General features: G+C 40.5%; 1 protein-coding gene across 8 annotated transcripts in view; it reads left to right on the forward strand.

Moving 5' to 3' along the window:
* The window catches only part of CELF2 (CUGBP Elav-like family member 2), a 262,119-nt gene that overhangs the window by 118,793 nt on the left and 128,996 nt on the right, over nucleotides 1-14,330 (forward strand). For 6 of the 8 annotated variants that reach the window (XM_072857596.1, XM_072857604.1, XM_072857613.1 and 3 more), the window contains exon 2: nucleotides 11,196-11,392. In XM_072857596.1, coding sequence (XP_072713697.1) covers nucleotides 11,196-11,392 — 197 coding nt within the window. Of the gene's footprint in view, nucleotides 1-5,414; nucleotides 5,512-10,862; nucleotides 11,027-11,195; nucleotides 11,393-14,330 lie in introns of those variants that run through there. The other 2 variants (XM_072857654.1, XM_072857631.1) reach the window with 2 other exon arrangements.

The raw sequence follows: 14,330 nt of genomic DNA on the forward strand, positions 1-14,330 counted from the left end.
TGGCTAATACCTGAACCCTGTTTTCCAAGACACTGTACAGGAGGCTTGACTCTACCTGAAAGAGTTACAAAGGCAGGCAAGGGACTAAAATTCCAAAGGCCAAATAGTGGGGTGAGAAGAGATAGGAACAACCTCTAGCACCTCTTGGTTCTCTAGCCAGAGGCAAGACCGTCTAATGAATAGGCACTGAATATCTTAGCACATTTTATCCACCTGCAAAAATTGCCCTGTAGTTCTCTGGGGTGGGATTGCCCCACTCCTGCCCTACTCCTTCTGGCTTCTGATAGATGGCCAAAATGAAAGCTCAAGTACTGGAATAGCTGAACTCCTTCCCCTTCTCCTGGCGCTGGTGGAAGCCCACCCTGCCCAAACGAAATGCTTGATTCATCGAAATAAAGCATGATGGTCTGCATTTTCCTTTGTGCTGCAGAAATCAGCTTTGTCACCTCTTTGACCTCCAGTTCACCGAAACCTTTCCATGTGTGGAAAGTAAAAAGTTGGCTACAGTCCTTCACAGATGACTGACAGCTTCTCCATGCTTTCTACAGGGTTGGTTAGCACAGAAGCAGGTCAAGACCACACGGTGTTGTAGTCTGAAGTGTTCGAAGTGGTTGCCCCAGCAGTATCACGTTAAACCCATCATATACCAAGATGTGGTGGACGGGCCACCCTAATGTGAGCACGTACGATACCCAAGAGCTCTCGTAGCGTGTGCTGTGTTTGTGTGTACGCTGTTAGTGTTTCCACTGAGGTCTGCATCTTTCTAACAGCTCACTGCAGCTGTATTTGCGCATTATAAAATAGCATGCTTTAAAGTGTCTTGTGAAACAGATCCTTCCAGCCTCGTGTTGTGAGGAAACAAGAGTCACACCATGCAGAAGTGTGTCTGCGCGTGTCAGCAAAGTGCTTTTTCAGCGTGAGAGCTGAGTGCAAAAATTTCAAAAGGAATCAGGCAATTAAATTTTGAACCCACATCTCTTCTGTTTGTTAGGAATTCATTGTTTCACATAGATGCAATGTTTCATTGTGTGTCTTGTATCTTCTATATACGCAATTTCATTTTAATTTTTTAATATTGTCTTTCCCTGTTGTTGGGATTTTTTTCTTTCTTTTTCTGGACAGGTTATACATATGCTAATAGAAATATGCCTATTATTTGAAGCATAGTTCTGCTTGTCAATGAAGCTTCATTAACACCGTTATCACTGCCTGACATTTATCTTATAATTTCCCAGAGTTGACTGTTACATCTCCATGGAAACCCAAATTGCAATTGAAACAAGTGAGATAATAAAGGCATCCATAGAGGATTGACAGTATGCAAGCCCACAGTGTTTGCAGGCTACATTTGTTTATAGTTCCTTAGATAAATCCATTGCAGTGGAGATTTTTATTACCTGTCTCCTATCTTTCTATGACTGCTGCTTATTGCAAGGTTTAGAACAACACTTTTTTTATTTTGCTTTTTAATTAGAGCAATAAATTTTATGGGACTCAGCAAGGGAGGCATTGAAGATGTAAATTCTAGTGTGATTTTTTTGGGCATGAAATATGAAGTTTTTTGTATATGATTTTGGCACTATATAGACTGATGCATTCTTAGGTTGGTTTAGGGGTTTTTTTGAAGCAGCCAAAACTTACGATTGTGGACTCTTGATTTGCTGACTCTTTCAGTATGCAAGGAGGATCTTTTTTTTTCTATACCTAAGGACTTGAGCTCTCTAAGTTCGTGACTCTAAATCAATTTAGATGGTGCCTCAAAGCATAGAGTCATGAAACTGGAGTGGGTCCAGAGTGAATTAATCTGAAATTAATTTGATTTTGAAAGGCTCCATCTGGCTGTGTTTGGAAAAGGCATTTAGACAGATATATAAACAAATGATCATCTGTATTCTATATGCCAGATGTGGTGTCAAAAAAATGAAGAAATGGTTTAAAAAAAAAAATCAGCTGAGGGGAATTTTGCTATAATGATGCTCAACTTGTTAAAATTACAATTGCATCACACTTTGGACAATAATCTTTTCTTATATTCAGATTTGTAAAAGGGGGGAGCATGGGTGAGCTTGATAGGATATTTTGTTTTAAGTAAGAAAATTGAATGTCACAGCTTGCTTTAATTGTCTGTTTGAGATCTCACATAAATAAGCGCAGCTAACCGAAATTGGCTGTGCCCTTAATACGAGCAGTGCTGTGATCTTCCATTCCCTTTTTAAGGAAGCTCTTTAGGTAAAGCAGCCATGTCAGGCACGAGCCATTGGCCTCCCTCTCTTTGGACATATGCTTTTGGGCCCTATGGAAATAGCTCCCTGCGCTTTGTGGAGCTCAGCTGGGAGAGGGTCCGAGCGTGTGTGTACACACATGGGTGCCAGTCTTGAAATACGTTGGGCTGTAAATTACTTCTTGCAATAATCGGTTGACTTTAGCACACAGAAATGGCTGTGTTTCAAAACAAACGTTTGGAGGACACTTTTCCCATGCTCTCCATGCCCCCAACGCCAACTCCAGGACACAGTTTGACATAAACTAGATAAGTCCTTGCAAACCTCATAAGAAGTCGCAGATAACTGCCAGCCTGGACATAAAACTTGCTGAAATAGTCACGTCATTAATTATCGAGTAAAAAAAATTTTTTTTGAAGCCTTCATTACTGCCTTTGAAGTATTTTTGGAGCCAGAGGAAGAAAGGAATTGAGTAACAACTTTGTAAATTTGGAGCAGTAAGTGTTTGGAATGTGGAGAGAGAGAGACTGAGGTTGTTGACAAGAAAACAGATGGTCCTACGTGTCCTGAATTTTAAAAGCCTGGTACTATTCTAATTCGGTTGTTGACATGTCACAAATATATAAGCATTTGGGTGTAATCAAATACTTTTTTTTTTTAAGTAATACCAATAAATGTTTCCTGCCACACAGAAAGAAGTATGCTTCATTGCAAATATGTGTAATCAGTAAAGCAAGGTATTAATAATCCATACCATTAATACTGAGCAGTCAGCTACTTCAGACTCAACTTCATGTGAAAAATTATATCAATTGGTACTCCAAAATTATAATATAATCGTTGCAAGTGCATGAGTGCGCTCTCATGTTACTGTCCAGCTTACAGTAATGCAGAGAGAACCCCTTTGCAATTGGAGTCCCTTTTAGACATAGCACTGCAAAAGGGCAGCCTCTGCCCCAGAGAGATTACAAAGGAAGAAGTCGGTGAGGAGCACAAGAGTGGAACAGTAAGTTGCAGTCGTTGCTCGCGAGCATCATAGTTGTGGTGATCTGTCAGGGTTCTCTTCCTGCCATAATGGAGATTAGTTTAGAGACAGAAAAATTATAAATTAGAAGCCTTTGTTAATGCTAAGCTCTCCGGGTCAAAACCAGATGTGCAGATGCCCATCTGGGAGTTGGCCAACAGAAAACAGATATTTAAAATTCATGACTTAAGTATTTATTGGACATGTCTTAACTCTTGTGGTACTTTTCTCCTGCTGCGTAGGGTTAGAAATGCATCTACCTTACACCTGCTGAAGACAGACCCAATCTTGTTTTAGGGTTTATGTACAGAATAAATTCTTCCCAGAAAGCAAAAATTACTTATTGGGTGGTTGCCTAAGCTGAGCTTTATGTTGCAGAACATTATTGCTTGGCGGACCTCATATAGCCTTGAACTAATTAGTTCCCAGAGCCTACAAGACAGCCTGGAAGAACAAGGCTGGGGTTTAATACAGAGCCTCTTAGTTTAGATCTCTGAGCACCTATTTTAGTCATTCTTATCATGTATCCCTAGAAATTTGTGATCCTCATCCATACTTGAACAAGAGGGGAAACAAACTCAAGACAGTAAGGGTTGGGGTGGGTTTGGCTTTCTTCAGCTGTTACAGGGCAGGTTCTTTCTCTGGCTGTTGAGTTTCTACTAGTTTCAGTTTAGTAAAATCTATAGGCCTGTGTAGGGAAATCCTTAAAGATATTGAAAATAGACCATTATAAGTTTTATCAGCATAAACAAAAAGATGCTACCCAGTTCAGACCTGTACAGGTGGTGTGTTTAATTGTTTGCTTCCACTATAGGATGAACTAGCAATGATATTTAATTGCTTTCCAAAATAGAGGACTTTAAAAAAAAAAAAAACAACAAACCTCTTCATCTCCCTGTTTGCCTTCACTTCTGCACTCATTCATTCTCTTGTTTACATATATTTTAACTTGTATGAGTTACTGTCTGTATACTCATGTCTGTACGCAGCACATACACATCATTAAGCACTACTGTGTGTTCTAAAAAATAATTTGCTTGATAAAAAATAGGTCCATACACCAGCGGTAAGAATTGAGGCAGTCTGAGACACATTGGACATCTTTTTTTTTAAAGATGTATTTGAATGTAAGGGTTTTTTGAATGTGTCGTGTAGCAGATGTACAAAGCTTTTGCAAAGCTACTGTTGTTTGACTCTGCAGTTCTAGGAAGCATTACCAAAAGCAGGACATTAAAATAACATCATTTGGTAGTTTTAAACATGTATACAAGGGGTATCCAGGGTTTAGGTTGAAACTCCAGCCTTAAATGAGACAGGTTTGGAATGGCGGTGGTGCAACAGAGGCTGAGCACCTGGAGAGCCACCAGCCTCTGAAGGTGAATATTTAGCAATGAGCATGGGGGAGGTTGCAGCCAGGAAGGGACAGACCCTCTCTCATTTGCTTTGGTGAGCAGAACTCTGAGGGCTAATTTTCGGAAATCAAGAAGCCTTAGCACAAAGGAGTGTATGTGCTCCTATGTGCATCACAAGCTGAAAAGGTAATTGCATTTTAACGTAGCTCTTATTATGATTTCCTTTTGTATCCTTGATTTCTTCCTGTGATACTAATGAGGAATCTGCATCTATACCTCTAAAAAATAATGTGTTTTATCTCAGGTGTGCTCAGCTCTCTTCTGGTGTTTCTCTAGTATGTATTTTGTTCAGTACTTTTCCCAATTCACATTGCCCTTAGTATCATGCAGTCTGACCTACCTGCTTGAAAGCTAACTTGCCTCTGCTGCTCCTTCCCCCAGCCCAAATTTATTCCCCATCAAAACATTTTTCACGGTAGGAAAAGTTTTTTCCCCCACATTTTCAAATCTTTTTTCCTCAGTAGAGGATGCTACCTCCTTACCTTACTTAAAATTTGCATTTAAGGCATTAAAGTGATCACATGTACTAAATTTGGAATTAATCAGAAAACAAGTATCCCCTATAGTAACAATGGTTTGCCACAGTTTGTATGATCTAATATACAGAGAGAGTTAGCAAAGCTGAGCTACAGCTAATCACTGATTTCACCAGAAAAATAACTGTGAATTTTAAATTATCAGGACAGTAAAAAGAACTCCATTGTCTTAAGAAACATTATGCTTTTACAGGTAATTTCTGCTGACGTGGAGGCAACACAAGAGAAAAATCTTTGCATTTACCATTCAGTGCTTACATGAGCACTTGAGTATTATTAGCTACTGAGAAGAATAAAATCTGAGCATTGGATGTCAGGTATTAAAAGCCATCAGAATTGTTCATGTAGTTAATGTATGTGTGTGAGTGCAAGTGCGGTTGCTCTCTGCTGGATGGATGAAGAATTGCTCAGCTCTTTGTTAAAGGCTTTATGGGTCCGTAAGATGGAGTAAGGGAGAATGTTTTGCGAGCTCAGAGTTTCAGTATCCCTCCTGCAGTTGCAGTTGGCCTTCAAGTGTAGCAGAATGGCAGCTTTGCAAGTCTTATAGCTACTCAGTTGTCAGCCCCGCCGATGGGTGCAGAGAAGCCTGGAGAAAATTATTTTGCAGAAATTACTGCGTGCATAGGACCAAATGTCCTGCCGTATGCTGCTTTGTTCATTGGGCGTGATGTCGGGTTCATTTAGCAACTGCTGTTATGGATATGTGTTACTTAATAATAATTATTAGCATTATTAGCGTTTAATAGTTCTGCCAAAAACTGTACAAGACATTACAGCAGGAGCAGTTAATGATTTTTGAAACATCATCTTTCCTTTGAGCTGCTTGTGAGCAACTGTGCTGTGAAAATGCTGATGGGCCAGAAAGCTTCAGGAGATGACTTTTTTTTCCCCCCAAACACAGAGACCTGGTCATTTACAGCTTAAAAATATGGAACGGCTTCTTTTTTTGTTTGTCAAAGGTTCTGGCCCTTATTTTGCTGGCCAAAATCCAATTTAGGTAATTACATTCTGTGTCTATAAATTGCAACCCCCTGCAGTTTTCAATTGGGTATGGTATTGTTCTACCCTTCCTGGCTGAAATTGTTGTGCGATAATGCTCCATGTCATTAAACAGCTGCCGTCTGTCACCTTACGATGAAGTCATTCCTCTCTAAACAATGAGTTTATAAAGCCCTTTTGGGTCCTTCCAGATAAAATTTGCTTGTAAACCAGCAATTATGATCTTTTGAGTACGGTAAGGTGATGCTTGTTTGTCTCTCTTGACAGCAGTTGAGTCCTTCAAATGGGTGTTGTCCCTTTTGTCAGCTTGTGTGATATCCTGGCAGTGACTCCACAGCTCGGACGTAAATATTTATTACTGTAAAGCCCTGATGCCTGTAGATGCCTCTGTGCTGAGGTGGATTTAGTAGTCGTTACACTTGGAACCCCTTCGTTACCATGTTCTTGTTATGTTGGCTCTTAGAGGGAGTTCACTGTTCTCCTACAGATGTCTTAGAATATGCAAAAGGCAAATCCCAAGCAAAATGGTAAAACCACTAAAATAGGGTGAGGGTTGAGACATGAATTAACCAGAATGGAACAGTGAGAAGGGTTCTGGGCAGCGTTAAAAACAGATTTGAGAAACGGGTCTCATGTAAACCTGTTTGGTCCCCATTAACAGCTGTTTTTCAGCACCTGGCTTGACACCTAGTTCATTAATGGAAATGAACGTGGATTAATGCCAAAGCTCTTAACAGTGATGAATTTAAGAGAGTCCCTTTTGATCCAGACTTTGTTTTGAAGTCTGCCTCTCTCTCCTTAGCGGTCAGTTCGCTTTTAGCAGTCCTGCTGTAATTACAGATATGAATGGGAGAGACAGAGAAGGCATCTACTAGTTTTTTCCGGTGCTCCTGCTTAAGCAGCAGTGATATTAAAACAATCTCTAGCTCCTCAAAGAGTGGCCCTGTCAACTTGCTGAAATGATGGAATGGTAGTTAGGTTATTAGAAGGAAAATTGGCACAAATTGAGAGAGAAGATGCTCTGGCAGCAACCCCAAGCAGCCAGCGACTCAGTGGCTTAATCTCTGCCCTTGGGCTGCTCTCTACGATATAGATGACACCTTGTCAGTGAAGATGATGTGCTGGGTCACCCCTGAGTCCAATGGGCTAAATTGGCCATGGAGGGAAGGATTGCTGCAGTGCAGAGACAGAAAGCCACATAATCTAATTCTTTTTTTCTTTTTTTTTAAATGTATGTCATCATTTGGGTACTGACAGTAATTGTCAAGGGATCCCGTTCTCATTAGTGTCCCCTAGACACAGCTATCTCTGTACGTTCGTGCTTTCAAGAAATAGTCCTAAGCTTTCACAAGGATTGCTTTGCCTCCTCTTGGAAAGTTTCATGCATGGTTTCTCTTTTGCCTTGTTATTTCCTGGGTACAGCAGGAGGGGAAGATGGGGGAAGGAAGGAACCACTTCCTCTGAGAGCCGCTGTGTTGGCAAAGAGAAGCAACAAAAAACCCTGCAGCTGTTGGCGACTAAGAGGTCTTAGTGCAAAGCAGTAACGTCCATTGGGTGAAGATGAAGGTTGGGAGCGGATAAAGGTATTCATCTTTAGCAGAGATTATTTGCAAGGGATCAAGAATATTTGGCTGGATTTTGTATTGACCCAACAAGCTCTGTGACAACTGAACCATCAGGCAGGTGTGCTGTATAGTTGTGTTCCTCAGTGGAACCTACAAGTACACTGCAGGGATCAGGTCCATAAAAACTATAAAATTGGGGTTTTTTTCCATTGTTATCTTTCTGTTGTTTTATTCATTTGTTCAGTTTGTCTGCATTAGCTCCAGTCCTATGGCTACTGCCGAAGCTGGGTGAGGATGCTACTACAAGTGCCATTGCTGCAACAGCGCTCATGTGCTCCTCAAAACCTTGACAGTGAGAGTGGGATCCCTCCTCCGAGGTGCTCGAGAGCCTTAGTTTGCACTGAAATCGAAGGAAATGCAATTTAGGAAGGAGCCCAGCTGGGCTTGCAGAAACAAGTGCCCTCTCTGCGGACTGAACTTGCCTATCGACCCCTCAGCATGTTGGCAGCTCAGTGAAACCCCTACCTCGTCATAGAAAAGGATTATAAAGAAAAGTCTAAGTTATGCTTGCTTTTTTCCTAAATCTGCAGGAGTTAGTGGATTGGCAGAGCTGTCAGTGGATGGCGGAATTTAGTCCGGAGAAGTTTTAATTACTTGCCCAAGTCAATTCAGGCAGCAAGTGACAAAACCTGTCCCCCAGAGCTTTGCATCACAGCGTACGGTGGCCTATGCCTGGAGTCAGAGCCTTTAACCATCTTTATCCAATAAAGCATTTAAGGAACATGATCAACGTAATTCAACTTCAGTTCCACCGAAGTAAAGAAAGGGCTTAAGCATTTTGTGGAATTACAAGAGATCTTGGCCTGTGCCTATACCTTTAGCTCAAAGCAGGAACTTCATGCTAATGGGGTCATTAACCTGAGAAAACAGTTAGAATTGTTCGGTTTTGTGGTTTCCTAAAAATTGGCTTGTTAGCAATGGAAATTGTGGTGCTCTTGGTGGTAAAGGTGGCTTGGGTAAAGGAAAAAGCAAAGGAATAACCTTGTTATTCTTTATTAAATACGACCTTTACTGTAATTTTGGGCTAAAGTAGCAATTGTGCATGGATTTCTTAAAGAAGGGATCCAACAGAGAGAATAGATGAAGGGCATAATTTAAAAATGAACTCAATTCATTTTTTGATGTAAACAACATGGAGAATAAATGAAGCAAAAAGTGAAGCTGATTTCTGAAAGAAAATAGTTGACTGAGTCCAGGGCAAAGCTGGGGGCTGCACAGCTAAGCTTCTACCTTTTCCTGTCTTTGCAAGTCCAAAATAGTGTGTGACCATTTTCCTTAATTATTTTAAGCTATGGGTCAGGGATTTTTTCCACCCCCCTCCCAGGGAGGTTGTTTAACAGACTGGGTTTTACATAAAGGAAGAGGACTTAGAGAGAAATAACGGAGTGATTTTCTAGAGGTATAAATGTCATGTAGGTGCCTACTCCTCCATGAAAGCCTTGAAAGTTGTTCTGCAAGTGAGTCAGTCGGGGTTTTTCTGTTTCTTGGAGATTTTGGGGGGGTGGTTCTTTGGTTGGTTGGGTTGGGTTGACTTCACAGTCACGTATGTATGGAAGATACAGTTTCTAAGGCCTGGAGAAATCGTGATTTCTCCAGGTGTACTTGTGACCTGTAGAGCATCTTCAAAATGAAGAGCATGTGTAAGACAAGAGAGGGTATTTGTGCATGAAATGTGATATAAAAGGTTGGACCAAATCTTTCAGTCTCTTAGTCAGGCAAGACTGCTGCTTTAATCAATAGGAATTTTGCCTAATAAATGAGTGTGATAAATCCCGTTGTATGCTGATCCGTGCTGAAGACTCTTCACAAGTGATGATCAAACTTCTTGTTGTTGGTTTAAAATGCGCCTTTAATATAACTTTCTGCTTCCTGCAGTAAGCAGGGAAAGTGCAAAAGTTAATATGGGCATATTAATGTGTTCAGGTGAATTATGCTTTCAAGGAGATGAAACACATGAAACTAAATAATTTGTCTTTGCACAGGTTATAGCTGTGAGACAGGGGAATTACACAGGGTTGTGTTTTTCTTGCCATTCTTAGATTTGTTTTTTTTTTTTTCACATGTAAAATATGATTTTGGTCTGGTTGTGGAGATTTTGAGCTCTTCCAAGTCCTCCTGAACAATCATCAAACAGAGAAATTGTAATTAAAGCCATGTTTTTTGAAAGCGGCAGGTGGCTCTGAAATGCCTGAATTCTGTGATGATCAACTTTTGACATTGCCAAACACAGGCCACTTTCCCCTTTCCCTGGTGGGAAGATGGGGGGAACACTCTAAAAGTCGCGTCTCATTAGTGTTCTTTCTTGAAACTGAAGCATCCAAAAATTATCATCACTTATGGAATCTGTAGCCAAGTAATTAATTGAAATTACTGTCCTTAATTATCAATAATGACATGAGGGGTTTTTTTGTATTTTACTTTTGTTCAGTATTTAAAATGATTTGTTTTCCTTATAAGAGTACAACTCTTCCTAAACCATAATATGTCATTTGTCTCACAGAGCAGGTTATTTTTTGTTACTAAGTTCTTTTCCCCTGCAAAAGTGTGTGGTTGTTTTGAACTTAGATGTACATCTGGAGATCAGATAGGGTAACAATTTACAGGATGTGAAAAATTTCAAAAATTTGATGTCCTTTTGCAGGGAGAAAAACTTTTTGAAGCAGCATTTTAATTTTTGCCACAAAGTAGGCAATTTTGCCACTGCTTTCTCTTTTTGAATTGTGCTTTTTTTTATGCCAGGGTGCAATAAACTATGTGCTTTAAACTGGAGCTCTCCAGACTGCTTTTCCTTTTTAAAGAGCGTAGGCAACTAATCGGCAGCAACCAGCCACATAGCTGGAGTGTTTTCCATTCTAGGCAATATCGTACTAATTTGATGCACACATGGATGCTTCACACAATCTGCAAATTCATCGCTGGCATCTTGCATTAGTCATCTGACAGATTGCCAAGTGTTTCATATTCCTTTCATGTGACTTTATTACAAAACACACACACACACACACGCACTGCCTTATTTCTACCAGTAGCCAGTTTAGTGAGAATTCACTGCAGTTTGGTTTACAACAGCCATGGAGAGAAATCTGCACTTATTTGCAACTATCCTCTGCTTTAAAATGCAAAAGTCCCAGTTTGCGTTTTGCCGCTCTCTTCTTATATAATGACATTAAGCAGCAGCCTGCAGAGAAAACCAGACTCAATGAAAAATGTAATCGCATTGTTTTTTGTTCATAATACTTATGCTATTAATTAAATACTGATTTTTTTTTTTTTCCTGCTTTGTGCCAATTGACATCATCTTCTGCATCTAGTGCACATGAAAACTGCGTAGTTTCCTCACTTGCCTTCTCTTTTTAATCTCCTTTTCCACTTTCTAGTAACGGCACAGCTAACAAGATGAATGGAGCTTTGGATCATTCAGACCAACCAGACCCAGATGCCATTAAGATGTTTGTTGGACAGATTCCCCGTTCATGGTCGGAAAAAGAGTTAAAAGAACTTTTTGAGCCTTATGGAGCTGTCTACCAGATTAATGTTCTCCGAGACAGAAGTCAGAACCCTCCCCAAAGTAAAGGTACAGTAGTTGTGCTCTCTTTCCTTTCAATTTGTTTTTTCTCTGATGATCTTGCTTGCCTTCAGGATTTCGAAAGAGGTTTGCATCTGGGCTGTCTGTTTTGAAGCATACTGTGTTGAGCTATGCAGCAGTCCTAAGAGGAGAGGACTCCTGAATACTTATCGATTACTGTCTTCCTCCTGTTCTTAAATTGCAGTTTAAATGTCTGTTATCTGGAAGCACACATTCCAACTGTGCAAAAAATAACAAAAGATTGCCGTCCTTGTTTAAATTATTATTGCCAAGAGACATGGAAACCTGAGCGGTCACTTTCCCAGGATTAGCTGATGAAAAATATAATTTTCTACTTCCTTTCGTTTCCTCTCTTTGCACACCAGGTGGGAATAATTTTCAGGATACAAAAGGGGAGAAATGATAGCAGTGGGCTATTGCTACGTCATTGCTCCAGAGGAAATAAAAATTAAAAAATAGAGTCACCCTGCCCTTTTTCCAAAATCTGATTCCTTTTCTGCAGTCATGTTAAAAGATTAATTTTTGGCACTGGTATTTTTGTGGAAGAAAGAGTTGTTTTTCCTTCCTGCATTTTTTCCATACATATGTAAAGTATTTGTCCTTAACTATATTGCTTTCTTTAACTGTATATCTACGCACATTTAGGCATGTGAGAATTCTGTGTATTATAGCTTGTAAGTATAACATATGCTTACATGTAGACTGAAAGTGAATATTTTGTTTCACAGAATGCATTTTTCTCCCTAAATAGCTGTATACTTTCATTTACACTTCTTCAGGTTTGGAATATGAAAGAGTTGCTAGCATTACAAATAGTTAGTGCAGCTCAGAGGCATAACTAGATATGCGTGTGTGCCTGGCTGTAAGGTTACTAGACAGTTATTCATTCTTACTGCGCTCCTGCCACTGCTTCTAAAAACCTTTAAAGCACACATGCTACAGAGAGTATCATAAAATGATTTTGTGGGCTAGCAGCTAACTAACAGTGCAAAACAGCACTCGCTTGAGATTTCCAGTTCAGTGAGAGGCGATTGGTATCACGTGAGGCACACAGCACAGCTTCGAGTGCTCCTGTGCTTTTTTGCAAAGCACTGCCAAGGCTCAGCATTTCCTCCTTGCCCTGGTACGGGGCAGAGGATCCTCCCAGTGGCCTCTTCTTTGCAGCCCCAATTTGAGCAGTCTTGTGCTTTGAGTGATATTAGTTCATTTTGGGTTGCTTGCATGCATCACTTCTGGTTAAAAGACTTGGTGCAATGGTGTCACACCGATGTCAGGGAGGGGGGTCATCTCGCCATACCTTGCTGCTAATCAAGTCCCCGTACTAGATTGCTCTTTCCCTTCAGAAGCAGAAGGTATTTTTGCTTGGAGTGTTTCAGTGTAGTTCTGCTTCCAGCTCCCTCCATTCCCCAGGATTGATGTATTGTAGCATGTAGGCCCCTGCTATGTTAGCACAGAGCCCTCAACCAAGTGTCTTTTTCTTGTAATGCTGGATAGAAGGCAGCATTAAGAGGTCAAGCAACTGGATTTTCTGCAGTCCAGGCTGCTATGGATGAGTAAACTCCTACTTAGTTTAAACCACTAAAATGCTGAACTTTGAGACTCGTCCATTTAGAAAGAGCTGATTCCCAGGCCACAGAAATGCCTTCCCACTAAGCAGTAAATGAAGTGAGAATGATATTGTGGTTAGACAGAAGAAAGCCATTGATTCCCATTTCTGTAGTGTTTTCCATTATACTGTACCTGTCTGTCAGGCAGCTGGAAGGCATAAGAATTAAGCACAGGTCATGCAAATCATTGTAGACTAATTATGAAGGCTTGTAGTCTCCATATTCAATATTCTTTTTGAAAGGTGGCTGGGGTTTTTGGTTTTTGGGGTTTTTTTGCTTGGACTCTTCAGCCATGCAGAGATGATGCTGTTATGTCACTTCAGGCGTTATATGTTTTAATGAGTAAATGAAATTAATCCTCAAGAAAGACAGAATAACCCTCAGACTTATATTTCCCTGACACAGCAGCAAGCTCCTCTGGTGGTCAGCGTTTCCCTTGGAAGCTTTGGAGGGGTGTATCTCCATGCTGGCTCTATCCTTCCTCCTGGCTGAGTCTGCCAGCAAGGTTGCTAGATATAGAAACCTCTTGAGTTTCTTGTGGATATCGCTTGACTAAGAATGATCTTTATTTTCTTAATCCAGTAGCACAAAGGATTCTGCATGAGAGATTGTTAAGAATGTTAGAAACAAACAAACAAAAAAATTGCCGTGAAAAATGTCTGATAGTCTTGTTGTCATCGTGATGCATGAGAAATACTTCACCTATGCTATCTAATTGGCATTTAATAATGAAGCTGAATTTTGACTTTTTGTTCGGAGGTGTGGTCAAATTCCATGCTCTCCTTCTGTGTAAACACCCTCATGAAGCAACCAGTTTTATTTTCTTTGAGCTGGGAGGATTGGGGTAATGCCAAGCATTTCCCTGCCCGCTGCCTCTCACCATCATCTCCAGTTTTGCAGAACAGTGCACCAAGAGGACCTTGTGGTCAGGTGACACTGGAAAAAGTCCATTTTTCATTTCATTGCATCGTCATGGCTGTGTGTCTCGCAGGACATTCACAGGCTGGTATCACCCAGAAATTTTCTCCGAATATTCTGCAAGCCATGAATTGCAACGACAAACATGCAAGTTAGTGTTACTACACCACGCGAGGGGTGGTGGTTTGGTTTTGTCCTTTGAAGAAAGGCATTTTGATTTTCGAAAGATTTCTCTCTTACCAGACAGGGGCTGTGTATTTCTGTTAGCTTGGCCAAAGGGGCTTCTCCAATTTGGACAGAATTTTTCTCTGATGGGCTGTTTATGAAACTGCCATCAGAGTGTCTCTCAATTCTGTCAAAAATAACCATAGGCTGCTTCTCTCTCTCCTGCTGTTATTAAG

This window comes from Ciconia boyciana, chromosome 1 (assembly GCF_034638445.1).
Source record: "Ciconia boyciana chromosome 1, ASM3463844v1, whole genome shotgun sequence".
Lineage (NCBI taxonomy): Eukaryota > Metazoa > Chordata > Aves > Ciconiiformes > Ciconiidae > Ciconia > Ciconia boyciana.